Consider the following 27819-nt stretch of genomic DNA (forward strand, 5'->3'; position numbering starts at 1 on the left):
ATACTGCTAAAAAAAATTTGGACAAAATTTTATACCAAATTCAAGTTAATAATAATAAAAATGAATGCAACTAATGACTGTAAATTTACTTGTAAATGGCACAACTGAGAGTTATGTAACTATGTGTCATTACTATAGTATATAAGTGAAGCAATAAAATTATTTACTCAATTAGAATTTTAAATTAAGAGAAAGCCATATAACAAGATTAATATATAGCCTTTGAATTTTGCTGATTTAAACTGGCTTATTATTTCCCTTATGTAAAAATCTTTATATTATTATTTTTTTTAACTCGCACCTGTTTTAAGATTAATGTCAAGAAAGAGATAATGTTAAACTGGACCGAAAAGTTTTACTAAAATTTTATTATTTTAATGAAATAAAATAGAAGTAATAGAAGTAGTATGTTTCTTCATAGACATTTATGCATTATGAATTCATAAATGCACTCCAGGAATTTAAGGAACATTAAAACACTATAAAAATTATTTTCAAGCTTTTCCATAAATATTTGATTTACTGTATTATGATTTTAGATTCAAGAAAATTTTGAAAATAGTGAAAAGAGAACGTTGAAAAAAATTAATCAAAGAAATGAGAAGAAAATTTTAATAAGAAAAACAGAACTATATATATATATATAAGAATATGTAGAAGAGAACAAAAGCCAAGGAACAGAGAATGAATAATAAGAAACACATTTTCCATTATCCTTTTTAACTACTATGTACAGTTGTTGTATGCATATTTAATGCTTTTTTTTTTAATTTTTGTTGAGTTGTCGTGCTCTTGCATTGAATATCAATTAAATTAAGAAAAATTAAGCTGAATAATAAGACTGACAACTAAGAAATTCTACTTGTTTCACTTCTATGAACAAATTAGTTTATGCAAAGTATTAAAAATATGCAAAGAAAAAAAAAATATGTCGAAGAATTTTTTTTTTTTAATTAATGAAAGTTTTCAATGATTTTTAATTTAAATTTCTTAGACAAAAATTAATTATATTTTAAAATACAAGATTTTAAAATTAGATTTAATATATAATTGAATGAAGGCAAGAAGACTTAAAAAAGGAGCTACAAAATAGAATGAATGTAAAATTTTCTTAACAATTTATTATTTTTAATTACAATTAATAAGACTTTTTTTTAAAACATATTTCCAGTTCATTATTTTTAAATAAAAGGAATTCGAAAAATGTTTAACTTGCTTGCCATAGTTCTGTATGTAAATTTCATCCACTTGTCAACGGTTACTAAGTATTCGATTCTCTTATAACTTGTTCCCTTCTTTATGACTTGAATTCATTTCAGATAGTGTTATACTGTCGAGAACATTTTTATTTAAAAACGTGCATGTTCAGAATTTTAGTAAATTGACATCTACCTCGTAAAACGAATTATGATAAACTGATTGCTAATTGGTAGGAAAATAGAAGAGCCTTGAAGTAATAAAAATAATATTAACAATATAATCAACTTCCATAATCTTTGTGTTTGTAATCTTTTTCGGAGTTTTATTAACACTGTTTACTTAATTACTCTAATTCAGTCTTTCAATATTTTAACAATATCTACGAGTAATATCTCATACTATTCATTGTTAAATAATTAGTCAAGAAAGTAGTGAAAATTTTTAGTGGAAATCCATTTTGGTTGCCTAAGCAAATTAGTGGTTAATTTGCTTAGGCAACCAAGCCTTCGACTTAGGCAATTCACAAATTAGATTTTTTTTGCACCCCTTTCATACTATATAGGTAAACACTTTTCAATAGATAATTTTATTGTATTATCTACACATAATAATATAATGGCAACAATATTCTGAATACGTATTTTCATAAATTTATATAACAGTTTTCAATATATTTTAAATTTTTAATGGAAAATTAGATGCACACATTTACACATAATAATTATGACGTGTACAAGCAATAAATCTTAAAATTAGATTATAATTATATAAATTGTATTTCTTATGCTACTAAAACGAATACAAAAAATTGCTTTAATAAATTTAATTGAATGCATTATTTAATTAAGATCTAAAGAATTTTAAAAAAAGGATATTAATGTCATGTATACGTCTTTCTTTTTATATTGTTCTTTCTATATCATTATAATTTTTATATACCGTAAAATTCTGAATAAAAAAGCAACTCATATACTCATATAATAATATTCTTTTTTCTCTTCATATAATAACTCTTTCCTCTCTTTATAATAATAATTTTGCTTTTTTTTTTTTGTTTAAATTATAATTGAATACATCTGTAGTATGACATTAAAAGTATAACTGAAACATAAATAAATCAGTGCTTTGGTTATGACATTCGACTTCCTTTACAATTTTTCCCATATTTCACATATTTTGCAACAAAAATAAAACGAGAACAAAACGAGAGAGAAAAAAAGTAATTAATTTTATGTTCAAAAGAGACAAAAATTTTTTTAATATCCTATCTATTATGAAAAAAATATAAAGTTAAAAAATTTTTCTGTCATATACCTAATAAATGCACTGACACAATATAAAGTGAACTCATATACACATATACATATAATGTAGTATAAATTTCGTATGAAAAAAGGAAGAAGAAAATTAAAATTTTAAAAAATTTTCAAAAACACAATTTTGTTGAAAAAGTGTTTTTTGATATTAAAAGTTTGGTTCTCGTTCTTATCCTATAGATTATTATTTTTTTTACTTAAAATTTAAGTATAATTGAATAATGGATGACATTATGGATAATCTTTTTAAGTTGAGTAGAAATTTTTCATTATTCGTACCACATTAGACCTTAAGAATCTTAAGAAATTTTAAGGAGCTAATTTGATTCACATTTGGTTTGGTTGAACCCAGTCCTTTAACAAATACGGTATTCTAAATTGGGAATTATTATTATACCTTATACACCTTATTAAGAAACTGATTGTCAAATTGTTTAAATTTCAATGTGTTAATTTTAAAATAATGATTAATAATGAGTGATCCAGGAGCAAAGTGATTCAACCCTCATTCCCAAAATTTTTGCCGCAATATGTGAGTTAGGTCACTTTTGCACTAGGAAAAATTAAATTTTGGGTAAAAATTTTCGGAGTGAGGATGAAGCCACTTTGCTTCTGAACCTATCAATATAATATTGACTTACAGTAAAGTTTCAGTTTAAACGAACTGACAAATACAAAAGTTAACCAGACCTGACCAATTAATATATCAATTAAATACATGGTACAAGGATACGGGCATTTCTGTTATTAAGTGAATAAAAATTAGTATTTTACAGTATATAATTTCACTACAAACACAAATTAACTAATATTTTCTTTTTTAATAAAATTTTTGATTTCAAACATGTACAATACTAATTGATTCTTGTGAATCAATAGTGCTAATTTAATTCTGATTGATTACATTTCGGAAAAAAATCTGTTTTGCCAAAAATTTTCGAAATTATTCTTATTAATAAAAATTTTCAATGCCCATAAGAATTTTCTATAGCATAACTTGAGAATTTTCTAAATGAAAACTTTTAATTTAATGAATGTTCCGAAGACAACATTTTGTAATTTAATTTTTTCCTTTAATGTGATTCAATAATTCAAATATCAGCAATATTTTGTTTTATTTTAAATTTTAATCTCTTTAAAATACATCCAATGTTACCGATTTTTAAATTTCTTCCTATTTTTTTGGCTGTTCTACATTAAGAAAGTTAAAAAAAAAAAATGAAAATTTGTAACATATTTTCAATTTCTATGGTACCTTCTGCTGCCATCTTTTTGTATATAGTTATCCATTTCTTTCCTAAAACAACACTAAAAATTTATACTAAAAAAAAAAAAATTAAATATGCTTATACAAATCTAGCTACATAGTAATCTCTACTTCATCTCTAAAATATGCAAAATTTAAATGTAAGTATAACATTAAATTTCGTATATATATGTAATAACATACTTACATTTATAATTTATGCATATAATACAAATTTATATAATATCTTAAGTATTATTCAAAAATCCTTCTATACTTGATTGGGGGAAAAATAAAACCTTCTGACTCAATATAATATTGTCTAGGGATTATAAAGTCCTTTAAGTTTCATATTATATGTATATCTATATTTTCTTCCATATATATATGCTATTATATATATTCCAGAAAATTATGAAAGTAGTACAACGCTGAGTAATAGAAATAACAATTTATGATAAACCTAAGACCCTATATATGAAAACATCCTGCTGATTTTTTTTTTCTGCATTTTTTAAATAAAACCCTAGTAATTTTTTTAAGAAAGTATTCGTTGAGATTTTTTATAAAAAGATTTTATTTTATTTTTTATGTAGCTATATAAAAAAATTTTTGCAAACTTTGGAAAATTATTATAACCTTGATTTCCGGTTACATTTTAATGTATAGAAAATAAAAATGGAAAAATTCTTATAAAAAACTAAAAATAATATTTTTAAGGAATAAAAAATTTTTATGTAATTTTTACAAAAAAAAAAAAAAAATTGAAGTGCAAACAGAATGTACCACAAACTACATAATTTTACTCTAACTGTTGCATTATTTTTCTTTAGATATATAATTAATGTAGTGCCAATTACAGCATTCTGGTGACAGTTTGTTAAAAAAGGGTTGACCTTAAATAAATATAAAATATAACACGGAAATTAAGTTGGTCAAACATATTATATAGGAAGAAATACAAAACTAGAAAGTTTGTTTCATAGAAATGAATTTGTGTAGTATGAATGATTGCATATATCTAGGGGATAGTACTCGTATATTAGGAAAAATAATTTGAGCCTTAAGGAAATTTATACTACTTATATCAGAAAGGAATCCGTACTGGAAATTAAAGATAAAAATATTAAAATGATTTTTAATGTGGAAGGTAATTTTAAAATTTTTGTTACAAAATATTGAAATTTCTGTACTAAGATGATTCTGTACTTAAGAAAATTCACGATAAATTTCACTAACCATTAGAAATACGTTCAAAATAAGCCCAGTTAATTTTTCAAAATTTTTATTAATTTCATCTTTAAAAAATTAGAAATTTATTACAAATATTAAATAATTTTAAGTTTATTCAATGAATTTTATAAAAATCTCAATAATTAGTAATTAAATTCTAGTTTCGACCTCTGTAGTTCAGTTGGTAGAGCATCCGCCTAGAAAGCGATAGGCCAATGGTTCCAGTCCAGTTCGAAAAGAAAATTTTTTTAATAAATTTCTCTGGCTTCATTTGTTCCTTTGATTACGTCATTCATCTGTTATGTAGTTAAATGAAGAAATTTGCATTAGTTATTCTTATAAGAATCTATAAGAACAATTATAAACAATTACACGTTGTATTGGCAATTACTAATATTCCAGTTTCGGTTTTAAATTACCCGAACTCATAGTTACTTTAACCAGAGAAGTTGAACAAAAATCTAATTTAACCAATTAAGTGGGCTAAACAACTCTGTCTGAAATTAAGAAAATGGGATTTCAATCTCAGTTTGCAAATCTTCAACAATTCTTAAAAAATTTCATATTTCATGAAAAAATTAAACGTTTTTCAATAAAATACTTAAAGAGTCACATTTTTTTTCTCATTTCTCATAAAATCTAAATTGTATTTTAATTTTTTTTTAACATTTTACTTATACCGAACACAATTTCATTACATACATATATCAATATTGTTTGTTTAAAGTTATATAACAATATTTTTTTAAATAATTTAAAAATATTTAAAAATACATAAAATTTATTATGAACATAAATGACATTTTAAATTTAATAATAATATTAAAAGGACTAGAAAAAGGACTATATGTATGTATGTATATATATATATATATAATATAAGGCCACTGTTAACAATTTTATGAATGCATAATTCATTCTTATTATATATAATGTTATTTTAAATTATCCTCTTTGGTACAATTTTCTACTATTACTTTTGTTCCAGATTTATTTATTTTTTTTTTTTTGATTTTTTGTTAACCCAAAAGGACATAATATTATGTTCGTTTTATATTGTTATATTTTAAAAAAAGTTAAAGACACAATATAAGAGAATTTTATACTTATGTACGTGTATTGAAAATCTCAGTCCTTTATCCCTTTTAAAAAATTTTTTTAAATGTATATGAAAATACTATAAAAAAAAAAAACAAAAAATTGAAAAAAAATCCTTTGTTATCCTTACAGAAAAATAAAAAAAAAAATATAGAAAAAATATGCAGAAAACCTAAAACAACAACAAAATCTAAATGCAACCCCATTTTAAAACATCAAATCTTATAAACCTGATTTTTTTTAATTTAAAGAAAAGGACACAAAATATTAGATAAAAAACTTTTATATAATATAATAATTATATAATATTATGTACAGTTGTTTATTAACCAAAGTTAAAGTTTAGTTAAGCAATGAAATTAAAAATAAATCAAAATAAACTTTATTTGTCCTTTTCTTTTTCTTATTGGCAGATCATATACAAATATTAATGTTCGAGCAATTCTTATATTAACGTTTTTAGTCTCTGTTACTTAAATTGTAACCGAGAATCTTCTGATCAAATTTTAATTAACTACATTTCTGAGTTTGGTAAGCAAATAAACACATTTTGTTCATTTATAAATTTGAACATCGTATAGTGATGATTTTACTCATTCTATAATAAATTTGAACAATAAATTGAATACATTTCATTCAAAAACTTGTTATCGACTCTGGAAAACCAAAATTTAAAAAACAAGAAGAATAATTTAAAATTTCTTTCAAAATGTTCCGAAATGTTGAGCTCCTAAAGTGGTTAATTTTAAACAATTTGAACAATTTTAAGAATGACCAAGCTAATTCAGATTTTAAACAAATTTTCAACGGCGTAATACTATTTAATTCGCTTTTTATAAGACGATATTCGTTTTCGCAAAAATTCAGTCAATTTGTATGGTATTACCTTTCAATTTCGGCAAATACAAAAATCGTTTCAAGAAAATCGAATTACATATAGCAAGGTCCCTGATCAGATTTTTCAGAATTTCTTCTCTAGCTAAGTAGTATAAAGTATTTTAAATTTAACTTTCAAATTTAAATAGGTTTCTCCAATTCGACGCAAATTATGTGAAAAATTCTTAAAAAAATCTACCTAGAAAACACAATTCCAAATTAAAAATAATTCTTAGAGAAAATATGAGGAAAACAATTCATAATATTGCTTTCATATTCTTAAAATTTTAGTTTCGCAACATTATACTAAGAAGAAACCAACTTGAATTCCTTGAAATGGCTTCAAATTTTTCATATAATATCATCATCGTACTTTATTATAACAAAAATTTTAAATATACCTGCATTTTCTACTTATTTCAAAATTTTTGATTAAATTTCATATGAAAATTATTTTATTTTTTGTCATATCCTTCCAAAGGATACCATATATAATATTGCCTACTTAACATTATATGAGAACAAGACTTTAAATTTTTTATCGAGTCTGAAAAAAAAGCATTAAAAATTAGCATAAAATTTGTTTTTAAATATAAATCAAATTAAAGCAATGTTTAAATTTAAAAACTAGTGTTCTTATTTTTCTAAGAGTGTATAATAATATTCTAGATATTATAAAATGTATGTATAAAATAACATGTTGTATTTATATAAATATGTTATTTAAATTTATTATAAGTCATTTAGGAAAGAATATAATATTAAGGTTAGGGAGTATGAACATTTTTGTTTACATATGATTTAAATTAATTTTTTTTAAGGATATAGGTTTATGTGTTTATGTATGTATGTCTGTATGTGTAAAATATAATAATAATATTTATATAAATCTATTTTATATAATAGTATTATATAAAATTGGTTAGAGAATTTTATATTTTTTCACTTGATTTCTTATAATACTATGGGAAACTTTATTTAATGTGAAAATAATTTTTAAGCATGAATTTAATTCTAAACTGATTTAATTTCTGAATTTTAAAAAACATTGTTACTATATATAAAAATAAGGTCCAATGTAATAATTATACTAGTATGTAGCACGAAATAGCCTAATTGGGAAGAAAATGTAGAACTGATTAAAAAGGAATAGGAAATTTTTATTTACAAAGTTACGTTTTTATACCCTTGAAGACCTACGTGAAGGGTATATTAATTTTAGTATGGAGTTTGTAACCACTTTAATGAGTTGTCTCCGGTATGGGCATGTATATACATTCTTACTCAGCGTAAAATTCTGTGTTGATTTAGACATATCCATCTATCCGTCTGTCAATTAGTGCGTTTGTCCGACAGCACGATTATACTCAAAAACGATTAATGCTTTCACAAGCTGTTTCTTTTCCCAGATACGGCTGTTATTGTAATTGAACCAATTTGGATAATGAGTTAGGCCATACAACTCAAAGAGGTTATTTTAAATACTTCAAAAACACTAATAAATATCTTAATTTAGAATTTTATAAAGGTATTTCCGACTACATTCTAAATATATTCAGAAAATTTTATGATTAATCCAATCGGTTCATTCCGACTGAAATGTTTTTACGCGTTTTTCATTCCATTTGAAAATTTTGAACGCCGCATATCTTCATGGTTGGTTGAATTAAGTGACTAACTCCCTAAAAGGCATTGCACTTCAGACCTACAAATCATCAATTTAACCCACCCAGTGCTTTTAAGAACCATGTCTAGATTCCTGATCATTTTTTTTTTACCGGTATTGCATAACACAATTATTGTTTTAAATTTTTGCCTACTTGGTCTAGTTTTTTTTTTTTGGCCGTGTGCAAAATTCTTAAAATACCTGCAAATTTATAGAAAAAAGCAATAAAAAAAATACCTGCTAATAAAAGACCTGCCTTACTTACAATATTTTCTTAAACACCATTATCGTTTCCCATATTTAAAACCGAACTACTAGAAAAATTTTTTAATAATGTATAAACCAATAAAATTTTTTTAAATTAAATCAGAGTTTGAGATTAACTGATTGTTCAATATCTTAGACTGTTTTTGTTTGTGTTTTCTTCTTTTTTTACCTAGATATTAATGCAGTGCGATATTAAAGAAACCAGAGTAAATAGAGGAAATTAAGCACATTTATATACATTACATATACATACGAGTCACATACGAATACATATCTTGTTAATGAATTTATTAGCCCAAAAATTTTGTAGGAATAAAACATTCGTTTTAACATGGTTTTAATATACTTTATGTATGTATGTATATTTATATAAGGCCAATGAAAGCTCTATAAGGCCAAGAGCCTGAGACGGAGCAACAGAGAAAAAAAGACACATATTTTCACTTCGAAAGCAAAATGTGGGCATGACAGGACGCCTATGTTGTCAAAAAACAAAATAATTTTTACCCAAAAAATTTTTTTCCTTGTTTCCTTTTTCTTTATAAAAATTATTTACCAATACGACCGACGAAATACACATACAATATGTGTAAAATATAATGATGTGTGTTTATTTATAAAATTGGCCTACATTTTGGGGGAAAAAAAAATTTTGTGTTAAAGAAAAAAGAATTTATCATATTATGAGGGTGTTTCCTAGATACGCTATTTTTTTTTTAAAGAATATGAAAAAATTTAATATTATTTTATTTCGACTTTTTGTTGGAAATTTTTCAAGAAGTTTTTTGTTTAATCAAAATAATTGTTATGGTTTTTAAAAAGAAAAATTTTAAATTAAATATAAAAATGATTGACAATATAATTTTCTAAGAAGTACACACATTACAGTGTTTATCTTAATTAAGAGGACCAAGGAAACGACTTCTTGTAAAACTCACTAATGAGATTTATATTATAATACTAAGTATGTAATTATCAGCACAAAATTAAAGTAAATGATAAAATTAAATGCAAGTTAAAAGGCCTACAGTTTTTGTTAGAAGGTTTTCTCCCAACAAGACTCTAAATTTCAGTAAATGATCATATTTGGTCTAACAGTTACCAAATAGGTGCTACAATTCTTATATTGTATCCTTGTTAAAAAAATCAGTTGCCTGGTCAGTACTCATAAAATTTTATTAATTTTATAATTATAAAATAATATCTTAATCTTAAATATTAGAAAAATTGAGCCTTTTTTTCTTCCTTTGTAATTTGCAGAATATAAGGGCCAGAGCCCGTATGTAAATTTTAGAATACATAAATTATAAACACTGTATTTAAATCATGTTGTGGGTAAGAAAAATTCACGTCATATTAAATAAAGCATAAAAGTTTCTTGTCACCCAAACATTATAATGCAATTCTCAACAGTCCAATAAATATTTATTAAAATACAAGACATTAACCTAATTGAAAGAAAATTTCTGTAAAGTCGTCTAAATCTTAATTTCTTCTACTATACAAAATAATGAATAAAATATAAATTAAATTTTCTTAAGAAAAAACTTTGTGTTTTTTTTCGTCATCATCAAAAAAGATCACATAAAAAAAATTTTTAAAATACCAAGTCCAATACACTTAGTAATAAAATTTAACTACTGTAAAATTAAAAATTTAAATAATATTCTGCGAGATTTTTATTTTGAATTAAAATAAATTATTAATACACAAAGTATTTTTCATTTAATGGCCTCATTTTTGTGATCATTAATGTTCAACTTTCGAAATTTATGATTATTTATTCTTGGAATTAATTTCAAAAGAAAATATTATTATTATTTTCTCGAATATATACCATTACTTATATGTATAACAGAATAGAATAAAATAAAGTCAAAAAATATAATAAAAACAAATCAAATTTAATTTTTAAATCTTTTTCTAAAAAAAAAAAATTCTGATTTTAATTTAAAATAAATTTTAAAAATCTACAAAAGACATCCGGCAGTCAAAATATTCCGATGTTATAGAAATGTATATGTATAGGAGGAATATTTTAACAAAAAAATTGAACATATATATGTACATGCACACAATAAAAGTATAGGATATATATGAATTCCATTTACTATTTATAGAAGTGGAGTACAAGGTATTTCATTAATAAGCAGAGATGTGGTGAGAAAAAGGATCAGAACAAATATTAAAATTTAGAAAATTTAGTTGGTCTAAGTTGGTTTTCTATACGATTGGCAAATAAATTCGATTAGCTATGTTACAAAATTTTTCTAGAAAACTGAAGATATCGGAATCAATTTTTCCATTTTCATAATTTCTTCGAAACTAACTGCTACGAAGAAAATAAATTGTCTATTTAAAAAGTTTTTAGCGAGTCAGGATTTTTCAAATTCTAAAATTTTATTCCTCAATTCAAGTCATTTCAGATAAGTTTAGGAAGTTTAAAATGTCGCAATAAACCGGCACTTCTAAAATAAATCGCACTACTTAAACATAAAATGGCTAAAATCGCACAAAAATTTGCACAGATTATGAAAGATTTCTAGAGGTAATTATTATAGAAAGAATTTTGTATCAAGTAATCTAACAATAGATCAAATTAACAAACAGGTCTTCGATGCCTTCGTTACAAGTTATGAAACAAAGAACTTTAAATATTTTGTTATAATAGAATTTTTATTATTATAAAAATTCTACAAGATGATATTATGTTTGGAGCTGCATACATCTACTTTGAAAGAATATAAATTTATTAAATTTCAAATTTGAGGTATACTTTATTTTACTGAAAGTGAGGATGATTGCTCAAAGTTAGCTGATCAAAACTTTTGTTATAATGGTTGGTTTTAATATCGACTTTAATGAAAATTAGAACTTTCACATTACTAGCGTTTGATATTCAAATATTAAAAATGAAAACAAAAATTTGTGTTTTTGTATATTATGCTTTGTAATGATATAAATGAAATGCATTACTTTATATCGTATCGTATTTGAACATGGTATTCTCTAAAAATAAATTGTGCTAAGATTACATTAAAAATTATGAAAATTTATCTTACTTGACAAAGTTTTAAAAAAAATATTCACCCTTGCTAAACACATGATAAATAAAATCCCTTCAAATTAAAATTTAAATCCTTATCCTATTCAATGATTCCTTAATTGCTATTGCGGATGAAATATCCCTTCATTTAAAATTCTGCTAGGGAAAACTATGCAAAATATTTTAATATTATTCAATTTTTCTGATATGTGTGTATTTTAGATTCTACAAATTAAAACTACAGAAAAAATTAAATATTTTTTATAAGAAATAAAAATTTAAATACCCCTACTTTAACAAATAAATTGAGGTCGTCGTATTACGATGTACATAGTAAAAAAATATAGCTATGTATACGTCCGAATACAAGCTATGTACGTCCTAATATAATTCATAAAACTGTGTATGTGTTCTAACACTAATGTAATTATAATATAATTGTTATACATTTATAACCATTGGCAATAAGCTTGTAGTATTTTTGAATACGTATACTTCATTACTAAGAATAAAATCCTTACATTTACCTTGACTATTTTAAAAATATATACTGGTAAATAAATATACTCATATACAAATACTGATATAGGTAATATTATAATAATTGCTCAGTAGCCTATGAAGTCCTGTTTTCAAAAGATAAAAATCTAAAATATTCAAATTCATTTGAATATTATTTATGTATGTAAATATACTGTGTGTAGATTTTTGTATAGAAAAGGGTCAAAGGATCTTCCCATTTTATATATACAAATTTATTTCAATATGTATTTTTTATATATATAGATGTAAATAGAAATATGGGTCTAAATAGGTACATATATGCAAATACAGTAATTAACTTAATTTCCGACTATAAAAATTTCTATACTGTCTAGTTTAGTTTACTATAAACTTTAATTCACTGTGCTTTATTTAATAAATTTAATGGTGTATGTTTTTTAAATATGAACTTATTTAGCTCATATGATTTCAATTAGAAAATATGAAAATTTTCTATTTGGAATAGAAAAATTTTTTTTCTAAAGCATAACCAAAATTTCGTACAAATTAGACACTTTAATTTTCGAGGTAAATTTTTTCTATGTTCTTTTGAAGAATTGAGGGAATTAGGCTCCTATATGTTTATTTCAATATTGTTTAATAAACGTATATAGTAAGCCTAAAAAAAACACTGTTTACCCAGCTTTTTCAAAAATTATGTTTAGACATTATAGGTTCTACTCGAGTGAACATTATTTTGTAAAATTTGTACAACTGTTTACGATCTAAAAAATATATAAAGCTGTTCAATATTTTTCATAATTTTCTGCTTCAATTTATATATTCTGTAAGACTAGAAAAATTTAATCAGATTTAATAAGAAAATAATCTGCAATCTTCAAATTCTATAATAAACGAGATGAATGCGATGGTAAAAGTTTTTTACATGAGAGGCAGCTATACTAGTTTTGATCATATGCTACATTTTGGCATATAAAAAATCGGCACATCTCAGGTAATTAGCATTATAAGTAAATGAAATTTTTGAATATTAAAAAAGCGGAATGTCAACAACAGAATGAGAGCTCAGAGCTTGTAAACCGTGCACGTTTTTGTCTAAAAAAACACCCTCATTTTATAATATTTTGAAATATTTTTTATTCAAAAAGGTTTTTAATGCCTGATAAAATTTAAAATCACAAAAATTTCTTTTATAAATTTTAATCATTTTTAATTATTCACAAGTCAAGGATAAATTTAAATATTTTTATGGTAAATTACAAGGATTATAAAGATATTTTTAATTGTATTTCTTTGATCATTATTATAATTTTGTTATCATTTTGTTATATTATGAAAAACAAAAATCATAATATTTTTTAATAAATATTTTATGAAGGATATCAATCCTTTTATATTAATAAAGTTATATAAAGATTTTTTATGAGATTTTTAGAGTCATAAAATGATTTAGAAAAAAAAATGTTTTTTTTTATAATTCTCATTTACAAAAATGTAAAATAATTGAACTTAAAATATTAATGTAATTATGTAGCATGAAAATATTAAATAGATATAAAATTTTTATATAGAAATTTTAATATATAAATTCGTAATTAATTTTATCCTTAATATAGTCTATGAGAGAATTAATTTGAATATTTTGATTTAATAACATGCAATCATCATCCAGTACAGTAGTTCAATGTACTTATTAACTGAACCAATTATAGGGTATTAACCCTATAAAATTTCTATAAAACTTGTGAATTTGCGTTTTAAATCATGAACATGCAGTATAGCGTCGCCTGAATTTTATTTTAATATATACGTAACTTTCGTGATTTTTGAATTGAGAACACTTTTATAGATTTTCGAGGATGAGTTTTCAGAATATGTAATCCGTTTTTCGCTATTTCCCTTAGTTTTATAGATATTCAGATGTTATTTTGATCTACCTTCATTTTTTAATCTATTTGGGATGTATTTTGATCCATATCTAAAATCGTTGACGTATGGATCAAAATTTCATACAACTTTTTTGGAAAATTTTTCATTATTTATGATCCATTATAGATTCATCTAAAATTATTTTAGCAGGTACTTGTAATAAAAATAAATTCTTATCTATTAAATTTTAAATCGAAATTAATATTTCCATAATATGGTAATAAAATACAACAAATTCTTGCTGATTAGAGCAATATCGGCAGGCAGCTTTGATTAAAACATTTCTTGGGATATGGTTAATACCGGTGTTGCATAAAATGTACTAAAATGTTTTATTTGCCTTGCATTACTCAATTGTTTTTCAGCAGAATATTAAAACTGCCAATTTTCTCTTTATAGCAATTTTTGTATTAATTTAAAGAAAAATCTAACAAAACTCACAAACTTGTACTCTTTAACTTAAAAAGTAAATTAGTTTACTTCTATATTCACAAATTTTAACAACTAAACTTACAAAAATTATTTGCAATATTTATAAATTCTCATGATACAAAATCAAAATTGAAATAAAACTAAAAATTAATTCAATATTTGATTTAAAAATTAAATTAGAACTTCTTTAAATTCTTTTTTTGATTTCCTTAAGGTATAAGAGTTAAATATGTGATTTTTAATTAAAATAAATAAGATTTGTTGAATTACAATTTTCCGAATTTAATTTTTCTATTTTTGAATTATTTTTTTATTACTTCAAAAGGGATTTGAAATTTTCTAATAAACAAATTAAAGTAAAACATTAAATATATGGGATGGACATAAAGAAATTTGAATTATTTCTTCTTATAATGTAATGAAAGTCTTAAAATATTATTTATGTATATGCAAGTGAGTCTGGATTATTTTCTGGAAAGTTTTACGAAGTAATGATTCTACATTTTTCATAGACAATTTATAGTACATAAATAATTATATGCATATGCATATTAGATAGATCTTTTACAATCATAAAATTGATTTGAACAATTAATGAACTTAATTTGTAGCACCATACCCGTTCTTTTCACATAATTCATATTCCAAGGATTCCAAATCCAGCGCTGCCAACAAAAACTCTGGTGTCAAAAATGTTGATTTATATTCTTTACTAATTAAGTTTTCTACTAATTGAGGTTATGAATACAAAAGAAGAAAAAAATTTCATGCTGTCGACTTCACAAAATATCCTTTCGTATTTTTAATGAACAAAAACGGAATGATTTTTACAGGAAACTACAAAAACGTACTACCATTACAGATCTTTACTGGCACTGCAAACGCGAATTTAATCGTATTCTGTATTAAAATTTTTTAAAACAACAACTATTTAATTTTCACTAGTTTGCATCATCCTACACCTGCATAGGTAAATTTTATCAAATTCAAATTACCAGAATATGAATAAAATGAAAATATTTAAGTTTTTTATTTAATATAATAAATAAATAATACACAAAACAAAAATATGAAAATATGAAATTTATTATTGCATCAAAAATATTATGCAATTTACGATTTTTCCTTTTTTTTTGTATTTTCCTTATTTCAACAACATTCCTGCATTCAAAATGCTTTTAAAATCATGAAAATTTTCTCCAAAAAATATTTGAAAAAAAAAAATGTTTTTATTATATTTACATTTAAGTGTATTCAAATAAACAAATATTGTTATACAAAAATATTATTATAAAAATATAACAAAAAATATTCATATAAGATTTTTAAAAACAAAAATTAAACAATAAAATTTTATTTAAATATTCATATTATCGTATACGTACATTATATCTATAACCATATTATGTACAAATACGACTAATATTAAAATATGTAACATTTCAGTAACAATAAAATTACAATTTCTTACAAAATACATACATACCTACATAAACTTTTATAATGTTGCTACAAATATCCTTACATATACTTAACAACAATATAATATAATAATAAACAGCTTTATAATATTATTATTATCCTTCCTCTAAAATTGAAAATAAAATGAAATTAAAATTATTATCTATGTATTTTCCTATATTACATTCATATATTATTATATACCTACCTTTTATTTTTAAATATAATTTTGCTTTTCAATATCTTATGTAAATATTCATTTATATGAATATTTATTATAACATTGAGTATATTATGTAGGAAAAAGTATTCATATTTTTAATATTTTGTATAAAATGAACAATAAAAAAATTAAAGAATATTTTTGTATCCTTGAAATATTACAAAATACTTGAACGTATTATATACAAAGGTACATATGTATATGAAATTATTGTTTAATCATAAAAATTCATAATAAATATTTAGTATTTAAACATATTTATTTTCATATTTTCTTATATAAAAAGCTACAATATTTCTATAAAATTAAAATTAGAATATTATTATTTCCAAAAAAGGAAAAACTTCAAGGTAAAATTTTGAGAATTTTAACTTCAAATTTATTATTAAATTCCTATATATATTTTTATATTATTTGAAAATTTTCAATTTTCTTTGTGATTTATTCAAGTTTACAGAAAACGCAATATGATATAATTAATGTAACTTGATGATCCTTAAAAATAATTACAATTGTATATTATTTTAAAATATATAGTTATTTAAATAAATTATTAATTATCAATAGTAATAATTTTTGCTGTTATACAATAAAATATATAGATATTTATTAAAATTTGAGAATTTTATTAAAATTCTTGATTTTCATCTTATACATTCAATATATATTATATAAAATGTGTTAATTAAATTATATTATATAATTATATTTATTCTAAGAATTAGTTATAAATTTCATAATAATAACTTTATATTTTTTTAGATTATTTCATGCCTATATAATAAAAATTCTTAACTTTGTAATTTTCGTATGATTTTCTTAAGAATATAAAAGAGAAGAAAATTAAATATTTCCAAATAAATATTACCCATAATAATTTTATTATTAAAAATTTTCAATATTTAAAATAAAATATGAAATTTGTAATAATAAAATTATAAGTAAGTAAATTTATATTTTATATAGTTACATATGTAATTATTGTAATATTTATTTGAAATTATTTTATTAATAATTATAATATTATATTTTACATTATCCTTAAGCAAAATATTCCTAGAACTAATTAAAAAAAATTTAAAGAAATTCTCACAATTGTAATTGAATTTATATAGCAGTAACCTACTCTATAATTTCATATATTATGTTTTTTTTTAAATTATAATTAAATTAATAAAATAAATTGTATTAAAATCGAAATAGGATTTCATTTTAAAAATTTAACATTTTTCATAAATTTTATTTTGTATCGAAAAATTCAAATATACAAAATATTTTTTATTTGGATTCCCCTAAAAATATGCAATTTTTACATGAATTTCATTGATTTAAATTTTTATTGAGAGATAGAATTTATAACTTAGAATAAGTTGCTGCTATTTGAATTAAATTTTAAATAAGTGATATTCATATCAGAAACCTAATTAGTAATAATTCGATATTTTGTAATAGAATTTTAAATGGCGAGGTCTACAATTTTGTTTATACACAATATTCATAGTATATTATAGTAATAAGCTAATTTTAATGTTATATTATTATAGGACTAGTTTTTATTTTTAAAAAATTTAAACTTAATGTAACGTGATTTTTATATGAAAATGCTATTATAACTTAAAGAAATCATCCTAGAATATATATTTTATTGTTTTGAAGTTATAAAATTTGTCTAAGAAAATTATTCTAAATGTATTTTATAATGTTTCTTCATTTATAGTTATACGAGGAAAAATGTAAGCTTGGAAATTTAAAATTCAATACAAACAGTTTTATTAAGAAATTTTTAGAAGAATATTCTAACATAATTCTGATAATGTTTAATTATCATTTTCACCTCGCTATAACAAATACAACAATAATTACTTTATTCTAAGTTTAATATTACTTCTTAATTCCATTTCAAGATTACTTTTTAATATTATACCAAAAATTAGCTAAATTTAGTACGATATGCAAAAATTTTAATAGTATTATTACGAGCAATTGCTTATATTCTCATGATCTCTGATACTTTTAATAAATTTTTCTTAATTACGGCATATTATAAAGGTTAATATAAAGTTTTATGTATATATTACGGCATATTATAAAGTTTTCGCTATCTTCACTCCACAGTGATTATGTCTAACAAAAAATTCCTATTTAAATCTGTTCTACATATAAGAATTTATATAATATTTTATCGTTTTTACCATATTTTAATTTTAATATACTTATAATATATGAGCAAATCATATACACGTAAATTTTGTAGCTTAAAATAGTCACATTTTATTATAACTAGAACTAATATTATGCAAAAATTTTAAATTGCAATAATATATAAATAAAACATATACATACACACTAATAAGCAACAGAAAGCAAAGTAAAAACAATATAAAAATATATACTAAATATTTTTGGAATTTAAAAATGTATAAATAGTTATATGCTATGCAACATAATTTTACAAAATTATAAATAATGTAAAAGGAACTGCATTACATTATTTCACATAAAATTTCACTAATTGAATACAAAAATAAATACAAATGACATGGCTTCCCTTATTTACCATATCCAAACAAGATTTTATTTAAATTATTATTAAACTATAAGCGCTAAGTATATGTAGAAATACATAAAGTTATAGCAAAATGTTAAAAATTTTTTCATATGCACATTTATCATACTTATGTATACGAAAATATTATTATACAAATAAATACCCCAGCTACAACTATATTAATTATTATTATACTTTACAGCACATAAAACTAATAACAGAATATTGCATATCATATAGGCATTCATAATGTTTATGCAATGGGAAAAATTTTTTGGGTTAAATTTTCATGTTGTAAAAATTTTAGTTTTCGAAATATTTATTTTACGTATAGGATTCAACAATTATACATAAAATTATTTTACTCCTGCTAACTATATAATATTATATTATACTACCATTTAAAATACTAATATAGGTTCATAAAATTCATTCACTTTATTTGAATATCATTTATTTTACATTTGGTTAAATTTCGCTTTCAAATTGTATCATTGCAATCTTTTTTTTTAAATTCTACGCTTATTCGAATAATATTTTTAATTTAAATTACAGTCATATAGTTTAGGCGTCAAATAAGTATATGAAATTTGTGGAAAATTCTAAAATCTAAAGATATTAGTTATTAGCATTAAAATAGTGTATTAGAATTATATTTATTTCCTTAATATAGCCCCATAAATATAGCAGTTTTAATAAAAAAGTTTTCATTTTAAATTTAAACACACAAACATGCTGCTAAATATTGTATAGCAGCATTATTACGGAACAAAAATAATTAAAAATTCATGTGTTATATTTTTGGTAAAAGAAATCAAAAAAAAATTGTCATATAGGCAATTATTTATTATTTAGACAATCAAATTTTAGATTGTTTATACGAAATAGAAATTTTGTTGCATGGCAGTAAAATTTGTTTTCCGTCAGATTATATCAGTAATGTTAAGAATTTTAAAACTAAATTATTAACAAATCATATTGTATGACAGCAAATTTATTATATATAATACTTTTGTATATTGTGCTATTATTTCCGAAATTAACAATGAAAAATGAAAATTAAATAAGAGGAAAATTATAAAACAATGAAATGATTTAAGATTGAAATTGCTATTATTGATTATTTCAATGAATTTTATAAAAAATTATTTGTTTTATAAATTCTAATTTATGGGTGTTTATTAAAAGACTAAAATTAATAACAAATATTTTTTATACTTTAAATTTAGTTTGTCAAAATGGGTTGTTTTATTTGGGCACAATGTACAGTTTGTGAGAAGTGTAAACAAATATAATTATTTAGCATGTGAATATTAGAATATAATTACTGTACGGTCATAGTATTTATTGACATGTCCCCGATGAAATCATTTAATTAAAAATAACAGACCACAGATACGTTTATATATTTTACCTGAGAAATCAGAAAAGGTTGTGATCAGCTATAGTGCTTTAAAATGGTCAACAATTTTTATGGTAAAATTAAAAGATTTTGCAATAAATTTTTGAAAGCAAAATTACTTCGGAAAGTTTTAATTGCAAGTCATAGCTTAGACGGGATGAAATATACCATTTTCAATAACAATAATTGTTCTAAATATAAAATTTAGTTATTAATTCGCTATCCAAGGGGCAAAACATCGTAAGCCGACTTAACAAAATTTGCCTTGTGGGTAGTGAATTTGTTTTTTTTTTTTTGGGGAAAATAAAAATACAAATTTTAGCAATTTATAGGAACGGAAAAATAATATTATCAGGTTAACGACTTTATATTAGTTAATGTAATTTGAAGATTAAGATTGACTGACTTTGCTCTAATAATAAAATGTTTACATTTTTTAATTCAAACAAAAATAAAAATTACAAACAAAATAAAAAATAATATTTTCAATTACGAAAAAAAAACTCATTATCTTGTAACCATTTTCTTGACATTCAAAATTGCAACATGAACCCCACCCCATCTCGAATACACGGAATATATATATTATTCTTCTTCCATATCTGTAATATCTACATATACATACATGTATATAAAAAAAATTACATAAAAACACTTTTCATTTAATTCAATGTTAATGATTAACACCTAAAAATTTTCTAAATTTTCACATGACGAATTTCTCTCACCTTTAGACATTTTCGTATAATATCCTTGTAAATTTTGTTTTTCTTTTTATTTTTACTTTGGAAAAATGCATCCAACTTAACATTTTTTTTATATATTATATAATATTATGATTTGAACTATATTTATTATTGTAATGTACATATATACATAGTGTAAGTTAAAATTGAAAAAGTTAAGAGTTTTAAAATTTTAGTATCATATAGGAAAATTACAAAAATACTGTTTCAATACATTTTTAATGATCCTCAAATTTTCACATAATGTTGACTTAAAATAATATCATATAGAATAGGTGAGAACAATTTTGATGACAAAATAAATATAAAAAAAAAATAGATATATAAAAATTTCATCTTTAAATCATGGGGGTGTGATGAGAATAATTATTTTATGTGAATAGAATGTGAATACAAAAATATGATGTCAAGGATCATATGAACCAGAATATTTTATACATGTGTATAATATTATCTGAGTAGTATTTCAAGTACCAATATAATTTTTATGATTTTTCATATTGAATTTTCAATATATGCAATTTATACATATATAGTTAAAGTTTAAGTTACAAGTTTTTAGTATTAAAAGTACCTGAAATTTTAGCTATATTAAATTTATATGTATGAGTAATGATAAGGCTGATCTTTTTATAATAAGGATCTAATATAGAAAATCGCTTTTGATTTTATATTGATTTGGAAAATTAAAGTCAAATATCTTATATTTGGCTTTCTTTTGAATTTAATTTGATATTAAAAAATTTAATATTAAGATTATAGCTTGGTAGAATTACTGAGTCTAAAAATTTAGTCGTAACAAAAAGTAAAACCATGTTTAATTCCATAAAAAGGTGACAACCATAACACGAAAAATACACCAAAGCAATTGAAATTGCATTCATTAGTTAAGAGACTGTACCATTATGGAAAATATGAATTAATCGGAAAACATATGAGCTAACAAGTTTTATGCTCTAAAATAATAAGTATAAGATGCAGAAAATTTTTGCGATGAAACTTACAAATTTACTTATGTAACAGCAATTTTTAAAATTTTGTTAGAGATTAAAAAATAATGGAATTCGAAGCACATACAAATAAAATTCCAACTCCTTAAATTTATAATACCACAATATTTTTATATGTCTTCATCAATATTATTCTTTATTCCGATTTTCCTGACTGTAAACCGTACTATTAATCACTTTATAAATAAGGACTAATTTAATAATTGATTCGCTTCTTTCCAGTTTCAAATGTTCCTTTAAAATTTCAAATATATATGCAAGTCACTTGCGATATTTTAATAAAATATTCTTAAAATTAAATTTTAAAAAGAATAAAATCCTATTTATAACATCCTAATTTTCCAGGCTCTCAAGCAAATTGAATGCAAAATATTACAGCAATAATAAAATACAAGTAGACGAAAAGAAGATAAAAATGAATAGAAAAAAAAAATAGGAAAGAAAAATTAATTTTAATAATTTTCAATTCAAATATTTCACAGCTATTTTTAGTTTTGTAAAGAAGAAAAAAACGTAATAAGAAATAATTAAATGAAAATTAAATTTCAAATTCTTAATTATTAAAAGTCACAAACTATAAGCCAAATTATAAGAGAATGAATAAATTCAAAAAATTTCACTGACTTTTATTTATTAGTATTTTTGCTTTTTTTTTTAATTCTATTTTATTTTTCAATTATCCTTGCTTTATATGCTCCCCTTTTATATTAAAAATTTTTTGAATTATTTTTACTATTTTAGAATATTGTATAAAATTCTGAAATGATTGCCAAATTGAATACTTTAGACAAATACACATACGTATACTTTAAATTTGACACTATTTTAAAAAAATAATTTTATATTTAATTCTTCTAATAAAATTTTCTTTTTGCTAAGTGTTAACAAATTAATTTAAATTTTGAATAATTATTTAAAGCGTTTGTAATAAATGAAATTTATTTAAAAATTTTCATATTAAAATAAGCTTTAAATAAAACTAAAAATTTTTTTTTTTTGCTGTTAAAAACATTAGGTTTTTATCGACTGATGTACCGCATCCAGGCATATTTTCATTATTCCACTTAATATGAAATTGATAGCCCGTTTTCCAATTCAAATTTTTCACATTTAAATTTCCACATAAAAATAAAAAATAGGGACAATTTTTACATTTTTTTAAATTTTATTAGGGCCTCTAAAATCTTGATATAGAAAATGATTTTTATGCATATAGTCCCTTGCTATTAAAGATTTTTTAACATTTTAATGACTTAAATAAAAAGTTAAGCAACTGAATAAAATTTTGTAAAAAAAAAACAATTCAAAGTTTCAAAAAATTTCGTACGAAATTATCATCGGGTTCAAAAAAAACTAAAAAATAAATAAGGCTAAAATTTGATTTTTTCTAAAGTTCGAATGCTTGGTATTCTGAAAGTATATAAGATACAAAATCATGTAATAAATGACATTCAAGCTATTTAATAACCTTTGCAGAAACTATTCATTTGAAACTTACTTTTTTACTACGGAAGGGAAGTTATAAGTAAAAAAGCAGAGCCAAGTAGAAATTTCGTGAAAATTCATTAAAATGCCTTTATCTCGGATACCGTTGAGATTTAACAACCAGTTCTGAACAAAAATTTCAATCACTTTTGATTCCTTAAACAATGATTTTAATACAATATGTACTCTTTATATGGAATCATCATGTATATATTACTTCAGAATTGCCTGAAACAGAACCAAAATCTTCAATTTTATTCTTCTATATGTAGAAATACGGCAACAATTTTTATAATGCATCAATAGTGTTTATTTTATTCCACTTGAATTTTATTCAAGTTTAAAATTTTTACATAACACTGCTCTCATATAAAGAAAAGTTTATTATATTTATTTTAATAAATGAAATTTTTAATTTAATCAATGAAAATGTTTCTCACTTGCGACATTTTCATTCAAACACTATACAAATAAAGGTTAAAAAGCATTGAAAAAAGAAAACTTATATAAAATAGTTATGAGTAAAAATAAAATCACTTATATTGTATATACTTTTAAGTGCAATACTTCACACTCTAAACTAAAATAATAACTAAAACAAATATTATTTTTCTTACATACATAAAACGTATATGCAAGGTACACAATGTTTGGTGGGTGATGTTAAAAGTCATTGTGCAGCTCTTAAAATATAATTTTATATGTATTTTTGTATAACATTTTATTATTATATTGAGTGGATACATAACTTTTGAAAAAACAATAACAAAAAGTTAAGATAGTAGAAACCAATACAACAATGGGCGGTTAAAATACAATGCACTTTTACTATTTAAGAAGGAATAAAATTTAAATGTGGAATAAAATTTATAGAAAACATAAATAATTTCATGAAGAAGTTAAGTAGAAATATAGACCATGTAAAGGTGTAGGATCTTTAAATTTTTATTAACATTAAATTAAATTTATTTATTTTTCACTTATTAATTGAAACATGTGACGTCAAAGATTGTCCTTAAAACAGATTAAAAGCCCTATCGTGTATTTCCTTTTTTTAATCACTGATTTAATAGATATTTTACTTTTCCAATAAGATTGTTTTTTCATTTGGATTTTTGCTTTTTTTCTAAAATTATCGACTGAACGTCTCATTTTTCAAAATAAAGTCACAATTCTTCTCAGTCGAAAATTGGTACTCATTTTAAATGGTTACTCATTTTTTTCTCACTTGCCTAGTTTAATAGTGAGAAAGACAACAAGGCTCCAAATTATAGTACAAATGAAATATATAATACCCACGTATAATTCGAAAAGCAACTACTTCAAATTTAATTATCAAAATTTCTTTACAAACTTGCATTTCTTTACTACAAATTCTAATTTATTTCCGTATAAAATAGCATTCATGAGCTATGACACATCTCTAGTATAGCTGGATGAATACCATTATGGTGAAGCAGATGCATATCAGAGGCAGGTTTTTAACAAAATGCTAACAAATTTACCATGGTCAGAATTTCCAAGTTTATACACTTGATTGTCAATCTAAATGTATCATGTCAGTATACATTTGATAAGTCAAAAATAAATTATTGTGGTACATTTCAATTTTGTTCATTCATCACTTGTTGTGTGATTTAACAAACAAAATAACTATTCATTTTGTTTTGAGTACAATTTGTACAGCTCCTATGTTTCTTATAACTGCTGGCTGTTCGAGAGCACTGTAAAATTTCAGACGAATATACTCACACAATTTTTTCTTGTTTAATAGTTTTCGAACAATTTCAACAAATTTATGTTTTTTTTTTATGTTCATACAAAATTCACTTGATTTACCCTGTTCAACATTCCCTACTTTGTCATCTTTTATTTTATACTATAAATATTATGGAATCAACTTGCATTTCTTGTGCATATATGTACACAAAAAATTGTAAAAGGTGAACTAACATTTAAATTGTAAAATAAAATAAAAAATATTGTGAATATTTTTAACTTAAAAACAAGAAAATCAAAATTAAAACAACAAAAAATTTAAGTATATTTGAAAAATCTTCATTAGTAAAATGGAAAACATAAATTGAAAACGAAAATTTACTGTCTTTTTATATTAATGTTTTTTTTTTCTTTATTTTATTTTATATATATAAAAATATTATGTTGGTTTTTCACTCCTCTTTTTCTGGTTTGTTTTTTCCATTTTAATTTTTACATTAAATTGGGAACATGTTTTTTATGTTAAATAGTGCATTCATGTCACAATAACAATAATAGAATTCAGCGAGCATATATAAGAGAAAGAAGAAAAGTTAAGGAGAAAAAAGAGAGAAGGAGAGAAAAAAAAATTTATGTAATCAGGGAATGAAGTAAAACTAATATATGTAGGTATATACAGGAGTGAAAGAAGGGTTGATTAAACCAAGAAAGGACATAAAAGAAAGAAAGAGAAAATTAAAAAGAAAATAAGTGAATAGAAATGAAAGAATATTGAAATGTTGTGAAGGTTATCATAACGGTATTTATTTTGTTTTTCCTGTTTTTCTCTTATTATTTTATTTCATTTTTCGTTATTCATCTCTTTTTCACTCATGTAATGTTCAAAATAATAATTTGTGCATCTCTGACTTACATATGAAAACCGAAACAAAAAAATTTCCCATTTTACTGATTACACTGTCACTATTTTTTTTGATATCTTTTATTAAATACATATACAGAGGTACATATATGCATACGTACATATGAAAGTGTGTATCCTTATTATAATGAATGTAAACGTAGCATGTTATAACTGTTAAAACGTGTTGTTTATTGAGTACATACTCGTATATGAAAAAAAAAACATTGTTAGATTTTCATTTTCTACTTTCATTTTAATTTAACTTCCATTTTCCTTTCTCTTGTTTGTTTGTAATTTTCAGTTATCATTTTTATTATTTTGTTTTTACTTTATTTAATAATGATTTTGTGGTTTTCATATTTTTTTTATTTTTCATATTTCATGTATAATTATTGTTACTGTTGTGTTGTTTATTATTTTTATTGAAACAATTTTATACTTTTAATTGTTAGTAAGTGTGTTTGTTTTTTTTTTATTGAAAAATAAACAAATGAATATTGTAAATCAATTTTAACTGAATTATTATAGATAATAAGGTTTTGTAGTTATTGAATATAGCTCACAGAGTAACAGTGCCATAACACATTAAAATATGGAAAAAGTGAGGAATAAGACTAACTCATATTTGTATTAATGCAAATTTTTCTGTATCTAACTGATATAATTTTTATGCTTTATTAATGTATAAAAATTAACAAAATATTTGTAAAATTTGAATTTTTATCAGAGAAAGTAGGTGGCATAGTTAATGTAGAAGCTCGTTTTGTTGTGGAAAATTCATTCTTTTGAAAAAATTAGAAGCCGTGTTTCTTTAAAAAAATTTAAATGTTAACTTATTTTTAAAAATAGGAGTTCAGTAGAAATTTCCAAAAAAATTTTCCCTCTTTAACAAGCATTTGGTTTTAGTTCCAAAATTACAAAAAATTATTGTGGGCTTTTGATAATGGCTACAAAGGAAAGTTCATTATAAAGTTAAAGGAAAATATTTAAACTTTTTAACAATAAATCAAGTGTAATTATTAAAGATTGACCATTTAACTGTCCATCATTTATAAAATCATACATATTAAAAATTTTATAAGTTCCAATTAAATAGAATCTAAAAATTCTTTTTGCTAATTTTCTAAAAATCAGAAAATTATTCAGTACCCCCCAGCAAAATATCCCTCCTGAACAAAATATTTAAAAATATTCTTCATATCGAATAAGTATAATATTATGCGCAAAAATTTAAACCTTCACTTTTGAACAAACTAATGTGGTACAAATTAGTATGAGAATCTTGTTTTAACCTTTACATATACATTTTACATTATTTTATAAATTCATAAACAAATCAGCTGTTTACTATTCTTTTGTATTGCACAGTTTAATATTATACAACATACATATGTGAAATGTAAATTAACTCTATCTCGAATATTTATTTTAACAAAACAAAGTGTTAATTTTAAAAAAAGAAAAAAAAAAACTAAATTTCAACAACACTAAAAATAAATTTTGATTTC

At 22.2% G+C, this 27819-nt stretch overlaps 1 protein-coding gene across 1 annotated transcript in view; it reads left to right on the plus strand.

The window, feature by feature from the left end:
* LOC129606033 (neuroligin 4-like) overlaps nucleotides 1–27100 on the plus strand; it is a 33140-nt gene extending 6040 nt beyond the window's left edge. Inside the window, exon 3 of the mRNA XM_055516085.1 lies at nucleotides 27039–27100. Coding sequence (XP_055372060.1) covers nucleotides 27039–27100 — 62 coding nt within the window. The remainder of the gene's footprint in view (nucleotides 1–27038) is intronic.
* The last annotated feature ends 719 nt before the right edge of the window (nucleotides 27101–27819 follow it).

This window comes from Condylostylus longicornis, unplaced genomic scaffold (genome assembly GCF_029603195.1).
Source record: "Condylostylus longicornis isolate FDR11 unplaced genomic scaffold, ASM2960319v2 ptg000017l, whole genome shotgun sequence".
Lineage (NCBI taxonomy): Eukaryota > Metazoa > Arthropoda > Insecta > Diptera > Dolichopodidae > Condylostylus > Condylostylus longicornis.